The 22,627-nt window shown below is 37.1% G+C and overlaps 1 protein-coding gene across 1 annotated transcript in view; it reads left to right on the top strand.

Annotated features, from left to right (window-relative positions):
• RNLS (renalase, FAD dependent amine oxidase) overlaps positions 1-22,627 on the top strand; it is a 267,404-nt gene that overhangs the window by 239,070 nt on the left and 5,707 nt on the right. The window contains 1 exon segment of the mRNA XM_065894749.1: positions 5,357-5,532. Coding sequence (XP_065750821.1) covers positions 5,357-5,532 — 176 coding nt within the window.

Raw genomic sequence — 22,627 nt, forward strand, 5'->3', positions numbered from 1 at the left:
TGAAAGAACATACCTATTAACATTAATAGAAGAATGATCTATAGTTTGGTGTGTGTTTATATGTGTAAATGTGATGTGTATGTCTGTAATCAGCATTATACTAGCTTGACAATTTTAAACAAATCACAAGTAAAACACTTAAGACCTGGAGTCTTTTTTTGTTTTAAATATTTATTGACTGTGTTTTCTATTTCTTTTATGTATTTTAGTTTATACTGATTTCTTTTATATTGAGTTAATTTTGGTAACTTTTTTTTCCAAGAAAAATTAGCCTGTTTCTTTTAGATTTAAAACTTTATTCACATGGACACGTACACTTCTTTGGCTTTAAAGAACTTATCTGTATCTGCTATATCCTATCTGGCAGAGGGAGACAGTGGGGATGCTTGCCTATCTTTAAGTGGTGTGGAAAAAAACAAAAATGAAATAAAATGTCTCCCCTGAAATGCCAAACCACATATCCACCTTCAGGCAGATTTGGTGCCAGAATGCATTCTTCTAGTATGTTCTAAAAATCCAGTTAAAGTGGTCATATGCAGTATTACCTCCAAGGTATCTGGCAGAAATGAAAGTAACTCTCCAAAGGAATAATCTTTAAACTCAGGCCTCAAAGAATTTCTGAGACAAAGTTCCTAGGAACTTTAGGCTCACCATAGGAACATGGCTCACAATAGAAAAAAAAAAATCACGTAAGACACAAGGAAACACACCATCATGAGCAACAACGATTGATTGCACCTATTAATATGAAAAAATGTACTTATTAATATACATCTATTAATATTAATAGAAGAATGTTAATAGATTGGTGTGTATTTATAGGTCTACAAAAACACTCAAACTCCTAAAGATTGCAGATTTTTAAATAACTAAAGATAATATAATATATTGATTGTGTTTAAAGAAATAAAAGAGAGTACTGACAATGTGACTAGGGAGAAAGAAGCTATCAAAACTGATCACGCAGATTTGGAAAATAATTTTTTAAAATGAAAAACAAAATAAATTTGAAATTAAAAGGACAAATTAAACATCAGAATAAACACATATATAGGGAGAATGGTGAACCGAAAGATAAATCAGAAGAAATTACATGGAATCTGGCATAGAGAGGGAAAACATTATAAAAAGATCAAGACACATGAAGATAGAATGAGAATATCTATCATATTTCTAAGTAGAGTACTGTATCTACCAGACAGGGAGAATGGAGAGAACTAATGGCTGAACAATTTCCAAAATTAATGACAAAAATGAGTCTTCAGGTTCAGAAAACACAATGAAGTTAAAGAAAGTAAGCAAAAAGAAACTTAAAACCTCAAAATATTCAAGTAAAACTGCAGAACACCAAAGGCAAAAAGAAAACAATATAAGCATCGAGATATGAAAGAATTACCTGCAATCAAATTGAGTTGACTTCTTGACCCCCACCCAAAACTGTAGACTAAAAAAAAAGAATGCAGTGCCCATTTCATACCCATCAGGATAGCTATTTAAAAAAATAAAATACCAAGTGTTGGCAAGGGTGTGGAGAAATGAGCACCTTTGTGCATTGCTGGTAGGAATGAAGAAATGATGCAGCTGCTGCGGGAAATGATATGGTGATTGATCAACAATTTAAACACAGAATTACTGTATGATCCAGCAGTCTCACTTCTGAGTACACGCCCAAAAGAAGTGAAGGCAGAGACTTGAACAGATAATGGTACACCCATGTTCATAGCAGCATTACTCACAATATCCGAAAGGTGAACGCATTGACAAAACGTGGTATATACACACAATGCAGTATTATGTGGCCTTAAAAAAGAAGGAAATTCTGACCCCTGTTACAACATGGATGAACCTTGGAGAGAAGTGAAATAAGCCCATTACAAAAGGACAAATATTGTATGATTCCACTTATATGAGGTACCTAGAGTGGTCAAATTAATAGGGACAGAAATAGAATGGTGGTTGACAGGAGCTGGGGCAAGTGGGGAGTGAGGGATTACTTTCTAATGCCTATAGAGTTTCAATTTGGGAAGATTTTAAAAGTTCTAGTGATGGATGGTGGCGATGGTTGCAGAACAATGTGAATGTACTTAATGCCAGAGAACTGTACGCTTAAAATAGGTTTAAAAGGTACATTTTATATTATATATATTTTACCATAATAAAAACAGCTGCTGTGCCTCTACCCAGGAATAGTCTGCCACTCTTCCTGGGGTGTTAATATAAGAATCAGTCTTAATACTTTCAGAGAAGTCAACTCTGTCATCCCTTTCTAAAGCTGTTCTTACCACAGCACAGAGGTCAAAACAAAAATATTATCTAGGGGTGCCTTATGTTTGTATAGCACTTTATATTTGAAGAAGGCTTTTATGTATCCAAACCCATTTAATCTCCAAACCCATTTAATCCCGTGACAGCCTTATAAGGTAAGTAGTATTACACCCCTCTAATTGATGGAAGACAGTGGAGCCTAAGAGATTAAGTTGTCCAAGACCACTGGGCTATTAAGGATGCAAAGATTCAAATAACTTATCTTCTGACTGAAGCCATTGATCTCCCAACATACAGAAATAGTTGTCAACTTACTATGAACTTTACATTTAAAATGCCAAAAGCAAAGTGCTACGCTTGTTAAACTGAATGAAGAAAAGAAAAAGAAAGATAACATCATTACGTTCTCAGGAACCAAGGAATAATGATTACACTGAGTTTACGCTCTGAATCCTATTAACATATTTGTGGCTTTTTATAGTGCTCTAGTTCCAAGCCTTGGTCACGTTTAAACTCCAGTTGGCTATTTGTATTTGTGCACTTTAGCTTCTGAAAATACCCTTTAATTTTGGGGTTGAGGGTCTTTCCCTTAAAACTCATTGTCTTAGGTTGCGGCTGTTCAAATTTTATTTGAAATTCTCAAAAATTTTTGTCTGATTCCAATAAAAACAAGTAGCCAGGTTGTTCTCTCATTGTTATGCAAGAACTGTTTCATTTTTGGTCTTAAATTTCCTTTTTTATTGCTCTCCTTGGAGTGGATGGCTAATGTAAATGGGAGAAACCTGGCAACGCACCATCACTACCCTTAGCAATTATAGGAGCTCCCCACTAGAACAAATGGCTGGGTCAGCGCAACCTCAGGCACACAGCTGAGTTTGTTTCCCTTTGAAGACTGCCATAGATAAGTCAACTCAGAACCCCAACTCTCCTGCTTCCGAATGCTGACCCAGTAGCTTTCTCTGTCTCTGGGAGGGTTGGGAACCTCATGGAAGAGGGGTGACCTTTTTGCCACCCCTTTCTGTTAACAAGCCTCCCTGAATGTATTAACTGACAACATAGATAACACTCCCTGAGGCAGTATGCAGTAGGTTTCTCACAGTGGTGGTATTCAGTGAAAGATTTGAGATTTTGCATTCCCGTGTGGTACCAGTAAAGTAGACGCTGGCAAGTTAAACACTGAAGGTTCAAAGAGAGGGTCCTCTCTTTGCCCTTTCAAGTTGTTCCAGCTACTGTGAGGTGAAAACTGGACAATCTTCTTACCGTTGCATTTACAGCACAGATTCTGAAGTCAGATCTCCCACTTCATATATATTAAAATGTTTGAGAACACGCCACTTTAAAGTGCTCGCAGCATTTTCTCTCAGAAGAGAGACCCAAATTCTTTTACAGTATTTTGCTGTAAAATTCATAAGCCAGAGCACAACAGGAAAATGAAGTACTTTAACAAAAAATTAACTCACACCTATCATTTCGACAACACCAGGAGAACTTTTCCCTTGGGTATATCTGATATATTGCTTTTATTCTCATAGCTTACATTTTTTAAGCACCTCCTCTGTGCCAGAAACTGTGCTAAGCACTTCATACACATTATGTCGTTTAATCCAGACCACAGAACAGTGTGGTAGATGCTAACTTATTCTCATTCTACATACATACACACAAAGTAAAGAGGTTGAGTGGACACAGAGCAAGTAAGTGGCTTGTTCTGTGTAAAATTACTTTTTCTGTGTAAAGATGTACAAACCTATCTCAAAGAGATTGTTGCCTTTTATAACAACCCCGAAAAGAACTTCGTAATCCCAATTTAAAGAATTTTCAGTATCAGTCTTCCCAACCCCTGTCAGTAGCTTATAGATTTTCATATTTTCTTCTTTCAGCAGGGGGGAGCACCAACTTTCATATTATAATTTCATGCATTTCATATCTATTTTGTTTTCCCTCAACTTTTCTCTTCTGCATAATTTAAACAAAAAATAATAACAGGAAATCTTGGTTAACATTCCTTCCAAGGTTGTATTCTCTAATGCCTCAGTCACTTTGCTTTCAATATCAAACTTTATTCAATTTTCTATATTCTACTAAAGAGTGAAAGATGTGAAGCACTTGTTATTTTTCACTGTGAAAATATAGCCAAAAAAATTCAATGGCAAACAAAAAAGGAAAGTATCTCCATGTTATGAATGAAGCAGACTTTTTGTTTCAGACTTTTATTTTTAATGCTGCTTAAAAGATGAAGAACATTATGAGGTCAAGCTTGTTTTGAGAAAGGTGTTTTTTTAGGTATTTTATTCTGGCATTTATATAATTTCAACAAGATATTTTTGCAGTCCATTTAACATAAAATTAAGAAGATGAACATCTACTTCATTCTCAGAATTTAAAGCGAATATAGGCTATGTATAAGAAATGGTTCCTGGGCTTCCCTGGTGGCGCAGTGGTTGAGAATCTGCCTGCTAATGCAGGGAACATGGGTTCGAGCCCTGGTCTGGGAGGATCCCACATGCCGCGGAGCAACTAGGCCCGTGAGCCTCAACTACTGAGCCTGCGCGTCTGGAGCCTGTGCTCCGCAAAAAGAGAGGCCGCGATAGTGAGAGGCCCGCGCACCGCGATGAAGAGTGGCCCCCACTTGCCACAACTAGAGAAAGCCCTCGCACAGAAATGAAGACCCAACACAACAAAAATAAATAAATTAATTAATAAACTCCTACCCCTAACATAAAAAAAAAAAAAAAAGAAATGTTCCTGCCCTGATAAGCTTACGATTTAGTGGTTGAGAGAGATAAACATACCAATAAATTTAATTATACCCAAAGCAGTACATATTAGGTCATTTTACCTTCCTTCAGGTTCTTTAACAAGACCTGAAAGTGTGTTCTCTAAAATGCATCTTGAATCTGTCCTCCACATCAGTGAAGCCTGATTTTGAATTTCAGAAGTAGCCTAATTTTATGCTTCAAAGATTAGAATCTGTTTTCCCTTCATTTATTGTCTGATTATTGTGATCAACTCTTAAATCCGGATTGAAATGCTGAGAGACACTAACATGTTACCCACTTTAAGGTGTATCTTTATGTTCCTCTTACACTAGAGTCATCGGAAATCGGGCCTTCCCTTGTGATTCACACCACTGTCTCATTTGGAGTTACATACTTGGAACACAGCACTGAAGATGTGCAGGAGTTAATCTTCCAGCAGCTGGAAAATATTTTGCCTGGTTTGCCTCAGCCAGTTGCTACCAAATGCCAGAAATGGAGACATTCACAGGTAATCAGAGAATCCAGTGGTATATGCAGTTTTCTCAATCAGACCTGACTTTACTTTTTCTCATCCTTTGACACTCGCTAGTAAAAGAAATTAACATGATCTTGGGAGCAAATATGTGTTTGCCTAATAAGGAAGTTTACATGCAGGTTTTATTATCCCGTTATTTCTCAATAAGAGATACATATAATTTTTCCCGATGTTATGTTCAAATTCTAGCATCTCAAGACTTATATACCCTGAAGATCTGGGGTTTCCTATGCAGGCAAGGCAGGTTATATATCAAAATGCAGCTGTTTCTCTGGGGTTTTTCTAAATCAGTACTGTGGTTATATAGAAACCACTATAACCTCCCAAATTTTTGCAATATGTCGAATTAACCTTGTAAGTGTATTTTGCTACCACAATTTTCATTTTTATTAAGTTCCCACTTTGGTTTTGACTGCTGCCAGTAGAGCTGTTTGGGGGAGAAAGATGAATACCTGCAACAGCTAGTTGAGCTGTTTTTTCAGGGTTAGATAAACCTGCTGATCGCTCTCCTAGTTCAAACTTAAAATCTCTTTACACTAAGTAAATGTTGACTTTTTTGAAAATCTCTGCATACTCCAGCAGAAGTTTGTGAGTATTCACAGAAAAAGTCTTTTGATCTGTAAACTCAGTTGTGAAGTCATCTGGGGACAATGGAGCAAAGGACAGAAAGAGAAAAGAAGCAGTGACTTGTCTATTTTTTCCTAAGATTTCTGAGCACATTGATTACCTGACTTACCAGCACTATTGATTACCAAAGCTGTGAAGCCTTTAGAAAAAGTGGTTGTGAGAAATCGCAGCAGATTTTGTTTATTTTAAAGGACTTTCCAAAATCAGAGGAAATGGTAAATTACTTCCTAAAATATTGCAGCAGGTCTACGTGTTTACCCATCTCTTCTCAAGTTAAATTATACACTGAACCTTCTGGGAAAATATTTACTTAAACACATCATGGTCACTTTAAAAGACTTTACTTTTTCCTTTTAAAACAATTTTTAAAATCTCAATAGCTAATGTCTTTAAGTGATATTTAACTTAATCTTAAGTTGGCCTGAAAAAGAATACAAAGAAATAATCTTGTTGATATAATTTGAAGGTAGATATATTACACAGCAAGTCACTTTGCAATTTATATACATTCTTTTAGAAGAAATGATAGTTTCTGAGTTTCTTCTTGTGACTTCCTCAAAATAATTTATTAATAAACTGAAAAGATGGGTTAAAATCTACTTATTTCCTAAAATTTAATGTGTTAGTAGAAATAGATTTGACTTGCCCACAAAATGACTTAGTCAAAGTTGTGCAATATCACAAAATTTAATAAAAAAAAAAATCTTTGAACACGAAGTACATCCAAACTCTAACAATGATTTTTATTACAATTTGGATGTTCTCCCTTGAAATTATCCCAGTACATTTAAAGTCATGAAATCTACATTGGCTGCAAAGCCTGAAAGGGAATAAGATGTCATTCAAATTTAGAGGTTTGTATTTTCCACTATTCATAGTACCTTGACCAACATTCTACAGAACATAACGTCATTAGAGCAGAGATCTTACCTACATTGTTCAATAGAGAGAGTGAGAGAGAGAGATCTCCCATATCACCTTAGGAGAAAGGCTAATTAGTGACAGGTCCAGAGACTTAATAACATTTAGCTAGTTAGTGTTCAGTTATTATTCCCAAGAGAATGCTTCTCCAATGTTTTTAAAAGGTTCATCTTAACCCTTGAAATTTAACATAAATGTCAAGTCACCCTTTTCCGTTGCCATCCCAGGACACAAGCTCCACCTGAAATGAATTAATGAATGTCTGTGTATAAATATGGTCTAATGTAGTGCTTAAACTGAAGAGAAGAATGGTGTAGAAAGACGGACAAAAAAGAAAGAACAGCCAACTGATTTTGAAGTTTCCCTCATCTGATTCCCCTTGCAGGAGAATCCTGCCCTTTATTTCTTCCAGCCTGGGTCTCACCCTTCATTCCTTTTCCTCCTTCCTCTGTCCTGCTTCACCCATACCTTCTCCTGTTCTTCCCTCTCCACCCGCTTCCTTCCCTTCTTTCTCACTGACAAACAAATGATACAGCCCTTCAAACCCTCATTTTATAAAATCCTAGATAGACTACAGGACTGGGGTCCCTGCCTCAGGAAGCAGTGGGTGGTATGGATTCCCTATCCCAGGCCTCTCAGGCTGGACTCTCCATCTCCATGCATTTCATTTTTCTCTTCTTTTGTATTGCCTACCCTGCATCCTGGCACTCAGTGACTGTGGAGGGTAGAGAAGAAGAAAAGGAAGAGAGATCACAATGATGAACACCCACATTGCATAGTGCAACAGGCCTGGAGCTGGGCGATTCAAAGATGTGATCTCATTTAACATCAAAAGTAGCCTTATGAGGTTGCTATTTTTAACCCACTACAGCGATGAGAAAAAACAAAGCCTCAAAGACGTGAAATAAATTCCCTAAGGTCCCATGGCTAGTAATGACAAAACTAGTCTACCTGCCTCTCAGGTCCTTCCCTCCTCTTCACTGACCCTCTGTTTTGAATGGCTGCTGTAACAAATTACTGCAAGTTTGGAAGCTTAAAACAACACAAATTTATTATCGTACAGTTCTGGAGGTCAGAGGTTCAAGATGGGTCTCAGTGAGACCCTCAATGAGGGTCTCAGCTAAAATCAAAGTGTCGGCAGGGCTGTGTTTCTTTCTGTAGGCTCTAAGAGAGAATCCATTTTCTGGCCATTTACATCTTCTAGAAGCTGCCCCCAATCTTTGGCTTGAGACCCCTTCCTCCATCTTTAAAGTCAGCAACAGCAGGTCAAGTCCTTCTCATATTGCATCACTCTGACCTTTTCTCCTGCCTCAGTCTTCCTTAAAGGACCCTTGTGATTACATGGGACCCACCTGCATAATCTAGGACACTCTCCTCATCTCAGGGTCCAGTGACTGGCAACATTAATTCCAGCTGTATCCTTAACTCTTTCTTGAGATTTAACACTTACAAGTTCTAGGGGTTAGGATGTAGACATCTTGGTGGGGGGAGCCTTATTTCTGCGTAGCACACCCTTCTTTCCCCCAGAATTCTTTGGTAGATTCCTTTATGAGGCAGTATCTCCCACTCCTGTCATAAAACCTCTGGGGAGAGCACTAGCCCTTTAAAGCTTTCAGAGCAGCCAATTTAGGAAGCGGCTGCTCTCTGAAGGAGGTAAGGGAGTACTTTGTTGGGGGGGCAGTTTTGTTTCCCTGATGATGCTCTTTGTGCCTTCTGCTGCCCCTAATGTCATATATCCACAGTGGCAGCAGGGGGTGAAACGTGGTTGTTCATTTATTCATTTGGTTAGTCGTTTATTCCACAAGCATTTAACGAATGCCTAGGACATGTCTAATACTCTGCCCATGGAATCCTAGAGACTAATCTTTGCTGAAAGCCTTCTCCTAAGACACTAAGTCAAATTTTTTGTCTTGAGTAGGATAACGCTGCTTTTTTGTGGGTGCTGCTTTTAAGGAAAGAGGCAAATCAAGAAAGAAGGCGTGTTTGAAAGACTTGGGAGCTGCTCTGTGCCTCCCATTTGGGGTTTGAATAAAACACTTGAGTAGGTGGTTCAAACAAACATAACAAAGCAATGGCATTTTTTTCATGGTTCTCAGTTCCTCCCTTTTACAGATATTTGCCTTCCATTATTTAAATGTTTATCCAGTTAATATAACTTGATGCCTAGGCTGTGATGCATTGAATTAAGATTTCTGTAACAAGTATGATACAGTAATCCATTCAGCAGAAGAGTAATAACTGATAACACCTTTCCATGTATATTGACAGGGGACACTTAATCAGTTTGATAACCCTAATACTCTCACCATTATTATTCGCTATGCCTTCCTTTGTTTCAAGTCTATCATGATGCCTTTCCCAAACTATAATAAATGTATGATTTGCTTGCGAGTTTAATGCTGATTTTCCCCCATCTTTCTGTAGTTCCTGAAAATTTCAGTGGCTTTTTCTCTCACTTAGCACATTCATGGATTACTTTATTTTTTAAAAATCACTGAATCTATTTCAAATACCAAGGAGATCAAGAGAGGAGTTTGATGGGCGGAGGAGAGTCAGGTGGTAAATGAATACCTTGGTATCTTTGGCAAAAATAAATGGATTTGGATTAGACTATCAAGCTTCTGCTGTAAAGTTAGAAATTAGTTATCTTCTATAGTTACGTTCTTTTCACTTGGTCTTTTGCCCTGAGACTGTACTTTCTCTCTCCTCAATGGCAGTCCTTTTATATTCTTTAAGGAGAAGGATGATGAACTCTTTAAGAATCTGATCAAAGCTATGAATATGAAGATGCTCATCCTTTCAAAATATACATGTACACATAAACACAAAATTGCATCAATTATGAAAATTTTTTTTTATGAAAATTTATCAATTATGAAAATTTATCAATATAAGCAACCTAAAAGTCCTCCCATGAATCCAGCATTAAGGACACCTGCTGTAAATGTAATACTCTATAACCCAAACAAATCAAGAACCCCTCATTAGCCCAGTCTTGTGTTGTAGTCTAAGAGACAAAATTCAACAAGCAAAAGGAATGTAAAGTAATTCTCATCTTTACTAGTATCTTTTATAGAACTTTTATAGAATATCCAAAATTCATCATCCTTAGCAGTACTTTTTGAAGTTTCCCTTCTCATTTCTTATATATCCCACTTCTAGAAGTTCCCTCAAATCTTTTTGCACCCTTAACTCTAGTTTTCCACAGAGTTTTCCCTGATAATCAGCCATGCAGGCTTATCTCTTTTTTTCTTTCCTCTCTTCAGCCTCCCATTCACATTCCTCACTTTTGACTCTATCTCTTTTTTTCCCCTTCTTAGATAAGTAAATCCTTTTCAATGCAAATTCCCCATTTTGGCTTCCTCAGGTCTTCCCCCGTTGATTACCTTGGTTGACATAGTACTGCCCAGGAGTTAGAAGGAATAAAAGAGAAAAGAGGAAATGTGCAACAGCTTAAGGCCAGAATTTTCTTTAGAGGTTTGTGTTTGGTGTCTGGAGGGGGATGTGTACACAGAAAAGCCTGACGTCACCCACGTACTTACATTATTCCCTCATGAGATTAATTTCTGGCCGGTAGCTGTGTCTGATTTCAGCATTGGAAGATCAGGTGGTAACTGATATTTCCATCTTTTCCTTTTCTTTCTTATGTATTTTCTATTTTATCCTCATTTTCTTCTCTTAGGCAGGTTGAAACTGAAAAGCAGGGGCTGATTGATTGTATGAATATACCAAAATTATGAATCCAAATGATTGCCCCCTTCAACATAGTCAGTCACCCTAATAAGCCACACCCTCATTTTAACAAGATCAGGCATCTCTTTCAGAGCCAGACACATATTCCTCAGGATGTAATCAGCTGAATCAGGTCTTTGAAAGCTGAGCTTGAATTTAATGTTTTAGAAACAACCAAAGTCATTTGGACTTAAATCTTTTTAATAAAATGGATGACCAATCTTGACAATTTTCTTAAATGTTTTTATAGAACTAAAGAAATATAGATCCTTGTATTTAATCTGTTTTAATGTGTCTAGTAAGCTGATTCTAAAAGCAGCTACCCCTAAAAGACATTCGCCAGTGCATCACTACAGATTTAACCATGAGGCCTTCTAGGATAAGCGCTTTGAAAGACAATAATCAGTTGTGTTTATCAGTTAAATACATTAGATGTTTTGTTTTGTAATTTATTTCTAGGATAAAATCATGCTCTTTTGGTCATTCTGCCACTAAGACTTTTCTCCCATATTTGTGTCTTGTAATTCCTGGATTTTTGATAACGTGGTGTGATTATGATCTTGGACTTTGGAGTCAGACAGACTTCAGTTCGAACCTCAGCTCTCCCTGTGCCTTTGAGCAAGCTAGACTGTAACTCTAAGCCTCAGGGCCCCATCTGTATATGGTACAACTGAACCTCCCTCATAGGGTTGTGGTCAGAATAAAAGGAGAGAACACAGTAGAAAAACTAGCACAAAGCAAGTTACTACAAAACTAGCACAAAGCAAGTTCTCAATTAATATTATTAAATAGGGGTAGCAAGAGGAGGAGGAGAGGAGTGATTCCATGGTTATTTCTTAGTAGATGAGCTCTGTGTGTCTCTTGCTGTCTTTTCTGGTACCTCTCTTCATGCCCACATGCTGTCCTACTTTTTTATTTTTTCTTACTCTCTTCTCTTTTCAGAGTCTCTGTCTTTTCTCTTTGTTTCACATACACAAATAGTTCTGGACAAGGATATTTCAGAAGGACTGACTCAATGCCAGGGGCTGTGACACTAAGTCATACCATAGGGACTGTTAACATCAGACAAGATGAGATAAAAGTGGTGTATCCCTGTAGACACAAGGACAAGGAACTCTTGTCAGTTTTTTTCAGCTTATAGATTTTCAGCTTCTTGCCATTCATTCCGAAACTATCTTGTATGGTAATTTAACACAATTTATGACATGGGTCACAATTTCCTGCCATGAAATTATGGCCACAAGAGCATTCTTGCCTATGTGCTGTAAGTTTATGGTAATATGGAGAGCCAAAACAGGCCCTTTGGGATCTATGGACTATGGCATGACCCAATCTACCAAGAGCAGGAAATCTAACAGGTGTCAGTCCTGAGCATTCCTTTGAGTAATCTCTCACCTCTTTCTCACTGGCACAGAACTAGCCAGTTGCTTCACGTTATTCTGAGGTAACTACATATGCATGAGATCATCAGCTGAGAAATTCTGATCATTGAATTAGGGATGTTCAGTCACAGTTTAATTGAAGTTTATGGGCAGATATTTCCCCTTTTCATAAAATTCCATATTATATGAGCTATTCAATGCTTTAACACATATGAATTTAATTAAATCATTTTTTTTTCAAGTACTCATGACAGGAACTTACCCTGCCACATAGTCAGCATCACACTTTTTCAAAAAAGCTATTTTGAACAGCATTACTTTACAGAAAACTTTAAAAAGGAGTCTGTGTCATTTTTCCTGTACAAATGCAAAATATATTCATCTGTGCCCAGTATTACTACTGGAAACTGGATGATGGATGTTATTATATGGGTGTGGACAACCTAAAAGAAATAGGCCCTTTCCCATAAAGGGAAGTCCACTTGGTCTGTTTAGAGTAGACGTCAGTATTATGCTCTAGAACTAACAAGCTGAACTAAAAAGTTTAGTTAACAAACGCTATTTATACCGACATTAGAAATGAATAATATATATTCATCTTTTCATTTAGCATACATTTATTGAGTTCCTACTATGTGCCAGACATTATACTGGATTCTAAAGACTCAAAGACAGCTCCCTTCATTCAAGGACCTTCCCATATAATCAGTAAGGCTGACCAATAAGCAGGTAATCATGATATGGTACAGTTTGTTTTAAGAAAGGGATACACAATGGACTGTGTGCACACAGAGCGGATTTGAGGAGAAAGTGGTAATAAATAGCTTCCTAAACGAACATGTTATTTGAGCTAAATCCTACAAGATTAAGTCAGAGGGGCAAAGGGAATGATGTTGGAATGATGTTCTAACATTGTGTACACTTTCCCAGAGGCAGGAGAGTGCAAGATACAGTCTTGTTTTTCATCTTGATCTTGCCATCATCTGTTATAGCATTCATATAAACCATGACAATCTACATCATCATTTTATTAGACAGTGTATATGCATAATCATTCTCTCTCTCTCTCTCTCTCTCTCTCTCTCAAAAATGCCATTTATTAATCCCCTACTCTGTGTAGCTCACTAGGCTCTGTATGTAACTCGCTTCATCTCTACCCTGTGAAGGTTTATACTTCTTCCCCATTGCATAGGTCAGAAAGTTGGGGAGTTGAGAGCTCAGTGCCTTGTGTGAGGTTCTTCCACTAGGACGTGGCAAATATGTAATTCAAACACAGGTCTATTTAAAATCTAGTGCTTTTAAACACTCACTCTACTGATGGTAATTGAGATCTGGCTTTCCTCCAATTATGACACATTCTTCTACCATCATTCTGTTGGCTGCTGTCAGTTAGAAATAATAATTAACGTTTATACTCTGATTTTAGAAAGTACTTTTATACTTGTTTTCATTTGATCCTCACAACAATTCTGACAGATCAGGAAGCATCTTTGTTTAAATGAGGAAACTAAGGTTCAAATTGACTGGTTTGCCTAACATGACGCAATGAGTGAGCAGCAAAATAGACACTGAATATGTCACGTTTACATTCAAAAGTCCAAGCTTCACACTGTATACAAAAATTAACTAAAAATGGATCGTAGACCTAAATATAATACCTTAAACTATAAAGCTTCTAGATGAAAACATAGGAGAAAATCTTTACAGTCTTTGGCTTGGCAAACATTTCTTAGATAGCATGCAAAAAGCACAAACCATAAAAGAATAAATTGATAGGGCTTCCCTGGTGGCGCAGTGGTTGAGAGTCTGCCTGCCGGTGCAGGGGACACAGGTTCGTGCCCCGGTCCTGGAAGATCCCACATGCCGCGGAGCCGCTAGTCCCGTGAGCCATGGCCTCTGAGCCTGCACGTCCGGAGCCTGTGCTCCGCAACGGGAGAGGCCGCAACAGTGAGAGGCCCACATACCGCAAAAAAAAAATAATAATAAATAAATTGATAAATAGGGCTTGATCAAAATTTTTAAAATGTCTTTGAAAGGCAGTGTTAAGAAAATGAAAAGACAAGCCATAGACTTGGAAAAACATATATCTGATAAAAGACTGGTATCGAGAATACATAAAGAACACTCACAAGTCAGTAATAAGAAAACAAATGGCCCAATCATTTAAAACTGGGCAAAAGATTTGAAAGAGCACTTCACAAAGGATAGGTGTGAATTTAACCATGGAGGTGTAAGAGTTCTACAATGAAACCACAAAACATTGCTGAAAGAAATTAAAGAAGACTTAAATAAATAAAGTTATCTCATGTTCATAGATCGTAGGACTTAATATTTTTATGATGACAATATTATCCAAAGTGACCTACAGATTTATTGCAGTGTCTATCAAAATCCCAATGGCCTTTTCAGAAATGGAAAAGCTAATCCAAAAATTCACATGGAATTGCAAGGGACCCCAAATAGCCAAAACAATCTTGAAAAAGAATAAAGTTGGAGGACTTACACTTTCTGATTTCCAAACTTACTGCAAAGCTACCATAATCAAAACAGTGTGGTAATGACATAAGAATAGACATATAGATCATGGAATAGAATCAAGAGCCCAGAAATAAACCCATACCTGTGGTGAGTTGATTTCTAACAAGGTTCCCCAAAACATTCAATGGAAAAGGAATAGTCTCTTCAACATATAGTGCTGGAACAACAGGATATCCATATACAAAAGAATGAAGTTGGACCCTTACCTTACACCACATGCAAAAATTCACCTAAAATGGACTGAAAACATAAATATGTGGACTAAAATCATAAAACTCCTAGAAGACAACATAGGTGGTAAATCTTTATGACCTTGTATTCAGCAGTGGTTTCTTAAATATAAAACCAAAAGCATAAGTAACAAGAAAAAGAAGTAGGTAATTTGGACTTCATCAAAATTCAACCCTTGTGTGCACAGAAGGATTAGCAAGGAAGTGAAAAAACAACCCTAGAATAGGAGAAAATATTTGTGAATCACTTGTCTCATATGGGTCTACTATTCAGAATATATTAAGAACTCTTATAAATCAATAGCAAAAAGCCAAACCGTTCAATTTAAAACTGGGCAAAGGACTTGAATAGACATTTCTCCAAAGAAGATACAAATGGTCAACAAGCACATGAAAAGATGCCCACATCATTAGTCATTAAGGAAACACAAACTAAAACCAAATGAGATACCATTTCACAACCACTAAGATGGCTATAATTTTTGTAAAAAACGAAAAATAAGTGCTGGTAAGGATATAGAGAAATTGGAATGCTCGTACCTTGCTGGTGGGAATATAAAATGGTTTAGCCACTGTGGAAAACAGTTTGGCAGCTCCTCAATAAAGCAAACATAGAATTACAGTATGATCAATCTATTCCAATACTCGGTATAAACCCAAAAGAATTGAAAACATGTGTTCACATAAAACTGTACACACAAATGTTCACAACAGCATGATTCACAATAGCCAAAGGCAGAAACAAGCCAACTGATGACTGGATAAATATAATGTGGTATACCCATAAGATGGAATATCATTCAGCCATAAAAAGCAATGAAGTCGGTACATGCTACAGAATGGGTGAACCTTGAAAATGTTACGCTAAGTGAAAGAAACCAGACACAAAGGCCTCATCTTGAATGATTCCATTTATGTGAAATATCCAGAATAAGCACATTCATAGAGACAGAAAATAAATGTTTGCCAGTGACTACTAATGATAAATTTCATGTTATGTGTATTTTACCACCCACCAAAAAAAAGAAGAGATGTGGATGGCAAGCAAGCACACAAAAATATGCTGAACATCATTGGTCCTTGGGAAAATGCAAATTAAAATGACAATGAGATACCATGGCACACCTACTAGAATGGCTCAGATCAAAAATTCATCCCCAAATGCTGGCGGGGATGTGGAGCAACTGGAATTCTCACGTATCACCGTGGGAGTGCAGCAGGGCATGGCCCCTTAGGAAAAGAGTTTCACAGTGTCTTACAAAGTTAAATATACACTTACCATATGACCCAGCAACCCCACTCTTAGGAATTTACCCAAGAGAAATGAAGTCATATATCCACATCAAAACTATATGTGAATGTTTGTAGCAGCTTTATTAATAATAGGCAAAAACTAGAAATATCTCAAATATTAATTACCTGGTAATGGTCAAAACTGTTGCACATCCATAAATGCAAAACTACACTGAAATAAAATGGAACAAACTGATAATATTTGCAATAAACATGAGTAAATCTCAGAAGCATTATCTACGTGAAAGAATCCAGACTCATAGGCTACATACTGTATTATTCTATTTGTATGACTTTCTGGAATAGGCAAAACTGTAGGGACAAAACACTCACGCCAGGGGCTGTGATTGGGTGAATGGGGTTAACTAAAAAAAGAGGCACAAGGGAATTTGGGGAAGGCTGATGAGAACATTCTCTATATTGTTTTATAGTGGTAGTTACACAGCTGTGTACGTTGTCAAAATTTATAGAACAGTACACATAAAAAAGAGTGAATTTTACTGTATGTAAATTATACCTCAATTAATCTGACTTTAAAAACCACTCTTTTTTTAACCTCCACTATTGTCTGAGGAGCACAAGCATTGACCCTTTTATTTTCACAGTATTAAAAGTAGAAAGAAGGTTGTTTCTAGACCTTGAAGATCAAAATGGCTGCAGTCATTTTGCCATAATTTCAGAACCCAACCAAAAAGCTATTGGGTCTGTTCAACATGAATGAAGACCAGAAAGAAATAATGGCCATGCTTCTGGGTTGTCAAGAAGAAGGGAAAGGGAGTGGGAGAAGGGATGAAGAAGGATTGAATTAGTGGGAAATTAAGCAGCTATTAACTTGAGTGGGGGGGGAGAAGCAGTGATTAGACTCAGCTGAGTAGGAAAGATGATTTTTTTTTTTTTTTTTTTTTAAAGTTTCTCTCTCGACTCAAAATATAAAGCATTTTTGGCCCTCTACATCCTTGGAGCCCAAGCAATTGGATCCTTTGAGAGATTGTGATGCAACATTTATATTTAGATGAAAACAAAAGGATTCAAGTCTGTTAAATCACCTTGTAAGCAGGAACTGGTTTTTCTACCCTCACACCTTATACGGTGCTCGGCAGCTACCAGGAGCACAACAAATATTTGAAGAGTTAATGAACGAATATACTAAAACTTGCTGAAGGACAGAACGACTTTCTATTAAATTAAAAACGTTAAAGGGAAATGTAATATGACTGTTGCTTTGTCCATTATTACTGCCACAGTACTACAGAGAAAACAGTATCTCATTATCTCCTTTATTGTGTGCTTGTTCTGAATAAGTGCTCATCAAAGTAGACTGCTCCAGTGTTTTCAGGACTTTAAAAGACAGAATAGGTCTAAAAGAATTCAATGTAGACATCACCAATTGAATATACAATTTCAGCAAAGTATGTCCTTTGCAGTTCGAGCCCGCTAAAGCTGCTACATGGATCATAGAATTGATGTGTGGCACATTCTGCCTGCATCTACCCAATGTTTTATTAAAATAGAATAGACAAATACCAATAAAGAGAAAAGCTACACTGAGAATTGACCAAACCACATCACTTTCTTCACACGTAGGGTATTGCAACCAATAGTAATTTTACAGCAGCTCTCTGTGTACCAGATACAGAGCTCTGTAGCCAGAAGCCCAAAATACAAGCAAACCTTTCCCTAAAGCACAACAAAGAAACAGGTTTATGAAATCACCGTTAAATATAATAGAACACTGGAGAGATGAGTAGAACAGAGGCAAGATAAGATGATGCACATAACACATAAGAACCAATTTAAAATGTACCGTCTCTGCAGGAAAGCAACCATGTGTTGATAAAGCTCTTTATGAATTTTAAGTACTATAACATAATATAGGATTGAGAGCCTCAAACACAAGTGACCAAAAGAGGTACAATATTTTTTAAGGAAATATACCTAAAAATAGATTAAATGGTATCATCAGCACCCTGAATGTATCATTATTATCCCAGTTCTGAGTATCACTTATCTTCAGTAATATGCGGTATATGGTTAAGAAATAATCCTTATCAACACTTTTCTTAAGAATGTAACAAACATATTCCATATGTCTGTGATTTCTGGCTGTGCCACAAAAATCTGCACATGGAGAGTTGACTCTTCTAAGAAAGAATTTTTAAAAGATAAAATAATTAGACATAAATTGGCTAGGTCATCCAGAAAAATTGTGTTTTTTATCCTTTGTCACACTTGTAGCTTTCAAGAATGTATTTACCATCTCTGAGGGAAAAAGTTATTTAAAGGATTATTTAGACTTTATGTCTGTGCAGGCTTAGCACAGTTTAGCTATAATCTATGGAAATAGCATAGACTGTGTCACTGTGGTCTCCGTCTTTTGAAATAAAGGCAGACATCTGTATATCCCTTTACACACATGCATAGGCATTCACACATACACACTCATCTAGTTCTATTTTATACCCCTTTCAAGGTATTCTTTATACAATGGCATTTTATGAGATGAGGGTGAATTATCTGGGTATGAAACCATCTTTACTACCTATCTGAAGTTCAGACTGATTCAAATATTCCTAGTGCCTTTGCCTGGACTCCACAAAATGTGAGCTAGAGATAGAGAATTCAGCTTTCCAGGAGTGATGATGTAAGTGTCAGCACAAGGATTATGGACACCAGAAGAGTTGTTTCCTGGACAGTGAAGTTGCTCAAGAAAGGAGTTAGAATGGTGAGGTGTGATGACACAGAAGGAAAAAGAAAAATTCAGAGACAGAGAAACGAAGGGAAGTCATTTTCATAGAGAAAAAAATTCCTCCACATTTAAAGACCACTTGAACACTGAGAATTTAAAGCTTCCAAAAGTTTGAATTAGTTTTTTGTTCGCCCATGTACGTACATCCTTTGAGCAAACATTTATTCGATACCAACCATGTACAATGGAGATGTAAATGGAGATGCTGGAAATACAAGAATGAATAAAACACAGTTCCCATAGCTTTCCATTTCTGAGGACTCAAAAGGCTTTTAAAAATCAAGTATCTCTTACCAAGTCGTAATTTGGTGAGTTAAATGTAGAGGAATCAACGACATCTTACTGCCTTTTCATCAAACTCCAGAGGGACCTTAAAAAAAATAAGAGAAAGGGATAGACACATTACATTTTTAATTTGACCAATAGAAAACATTTTGTACTGTTAAAAAAAAATCTGTATTCAACTTTCATTTCTCATATCTCCCTTTCCTGTATCATAGAAATTTACTTAGGGGTCAGTAGTATTTTTCACTATTGACACAACACTACAGTCTCATCTTTATCAGAGTGCCTGGACTAGTTCCCCATCTATAAATATGTAAACAAACATTTCCATTGACATCAGCATAAGTTATGGTCTCTCCTTCATTTACTTACATTTCTCCCTGTTTTTGTAAACAGGCATATATAGATGCTTATAATCAATGCCTTGGGAATACGGTAAGAATGAGAAGATGTAAACAGAGAATCAATACAAACCACATTTACCTTCTAGGTACTTGCAATTTGGAGGTAGGTATGTATTCCACATTTGATTAAGTCTTTTTCCCCCATTCCTATTTTTCTCCACACCTTTTATGATTACTACCTGAAAATCTCGCTTCAGGTAAACAAACAAAATGTTTTACCCCAGATTCTAGGTCTGTCTAGATTAATATTTGTATAAAAGGGAGGTTGTGCAAGTTTCTGGGAAGTAAGTTTTGCACAAGATTTTATTCCATTTTTTAAAATTACTCATCCACTCACCAAGTCCAAACTTAGGTTGTCCAGTGTTACCTGAGATTACTGAGAGTTTTTCAAAGCCGACCTTTGCTTCTCCCCAACCCCTCTTTTACGGGCAACATTCCTCAGGCTGACAGAGACTCTGCTCTGAGCCACATCAAGCACCTCACCCCAGAGCAGTGGTTCCAAGCGTGTTTACTTCATGGACTAGTAAAATCCCTCTAACTATTTTGGGAACCAATATAATATTGCTATCTTTTTATTCTGCAATTAAGAATTTAAAAAGTAAAACATAGCTACAAGAATTTAATGCAAAGAATAACCCACCCAAAAATATGTAGTAAAGGTATCACCTCATAACAATTTATAAATAGAATACATTTTGCTCTATTTAAAAGTTCATAATTCTTATTTTTTCTCTTCTTGCCATAGATTGACTTTTGGGAAGCACTACCTTTGAGCTTTGCATAGGGGCTCTAAAAGAATAAGTTAACCAAATATTCCATTTCTGCTGTTTATGTACTATGGCATGGGTTCAGGTTTACATTGGCAGCAGAGTAGAGGAAGTGAAGAAATGTATGAATCAGCTCCATACCATCTCAGGCCTCCTAGCTATTCATATTGCCCGTGTGGTCAGTACCTCACAAACACAATGGACAGGGGAAATGCCAACACAACGATATTATGACTCAGAGCTTACCCCAATCAAGTTAGTGTGCAACTAGGAGACAATAAGATTTCCTTGAAATCCAGGGACAGTTTAAGGAAAGTCACCCTCTGACATTGGAATTGATTAAAAACCGATTCAAAAGATGTAGTGTGTGTATCAAAAGCACAAGTGATGGTTTAGACATCTCCATCTGCTGTCAAGACTCAGGCATACCCAAGTTTAAATAAAGTGACCCTGAAGAATGTAGAGCAACATATGCAAACAATAAAATCACCTACAGTCTTTAACAACACCAGAGCGTTTTTTTTTAATGTGAATTCTTTCAAATGCAATTGAGAAATAGGAGGGCAGTAGTACCACAGGGGAATCATATTGGTTTTGTACATGTTTACGTTTTCTCACAAGCAAACAAATATTTGCTTCAGCAAATATGAAAATCTTAAGAAAAAAACTGAAAATCTCCAGAAGTCTCTTCCTTTAGTGCCATAGTGGCCGCTACAGAGGCCTCAAGAACCACTGGGTTTTCCACCATGTTATGCTCTTCAGCAAAAGTGTAAGTGCCGATGAAATAACATTTCCCCTTTGGTAAAATGATGGACTGATGAAGAAGGCTATATCCTGGATATTTTTAATTTTGGTCAAATTGGTCTCTTTTAGAAGCAGCTTCCCCTCAGGACCTATTACATCTCAAAGGAGGAAGCATAAGCCCCAGAGTTTAGGCTGCAAAGATGTCCCTAGATTTAGAGGCTGGGAAAATGTTATTAATCTTGCTAGTCACTTTATTGTTTTTGTTACTGCTTTCAAAGTTCTTTAGGTTTTGAATTACCTGCACCAACTCTATCTTCCTACAAGCCCTGATACTTGTAACACACAGCTTTATAGAACTATGGTTGTAGCCAAAATATATGTATTTTATTTTCACCCAGCAGTCAAAGACCCGATGTGACCCATGGAAGGGCAATGGTCTAGAAGGAGGTTACTAGAAGGTTATTAGAAGGAATTGGAATTGAGCTTCCAGCATCATTAGAGGAAATGGCTCCCGATGTGATTCTAATTCTTGGCATTGAAATATCTCTGCATTGGACAAAGGCAATGCATCAGACTCTCCTGGCTTAACAGGAAAAACGGGGAAAAAAACAGTAAAGAATATTTAATTCTCTTATTTCTAATTACGTGTTTGCTCTGCAATCTTCTAATCCAGGATTGGTATATAGGATTCCTCTCAAGTGCCAACTCCAATTGACTGGTAGTGGCTGCCTGAAGCGATGAAGTGAGAAGGATGCTGAGGCCACTTCTGGGCTCAGTGGAGAAGAATGCCACAATTGATTAGTGATGTCTGTCAGGAGATACCGCACATGTGTCACCCCTATAATCTATGTTACAGTTGAGGAAATTTGCCTACTAAGATGAATGGTCTAGGCAGACAACAAGATTCGGTTCTGGAATCGGTAAATTTACCTTTGTGAATGAACAAATCGATTTTTGTGATAACCAGTCCATCTCTGTCAGTTTCACCTGAGGCTGCTCATTTGGGTGAATTGAGAAGATGGAGGGTTTAAACCAGCAATGCTGAAGACCTTAGAAATCCTGACACTGAGATGCTGCTTGCCTGAAAAGGCCCTGCTTAAAGGATCCTACCATTCAGTATCTTTGTCCTACTTATGCATTTACTAACTAGTAAGTTAGTAAATGCATAACAAGTACTTCTTCTCTTACCCTATTTAATATTTGCCGTATTTTATCAATTGTAAGATGCCATCAAATCGGTGTGCACCAGGAGACAGTCAGGATGTGGTGTTCACACACGTGAATTTGGTTATTTTTAGTGGTCTAACAGTGGGACCACCACCGCAACCCCTTGATATTTAAAGTAACAAATAATTTAAGGACCATTTGAGGACAGAATATGAGCCTTGGTTCCTCCCTA

This window comes from Phocoena phocoena, chromosome 16 (assembly GCF_963924675.1).
Source record: "Phocoena phocoena chromosome 16, mPhoPho1.1, whole genome shotgun sequence".
NCBI classification, from domain to species: Eukaryota; Metazoa; Chordata; class Mammalia; order Artiodactyla; family Phocoenidae; genus Phocoena; species Phocoena phocoena.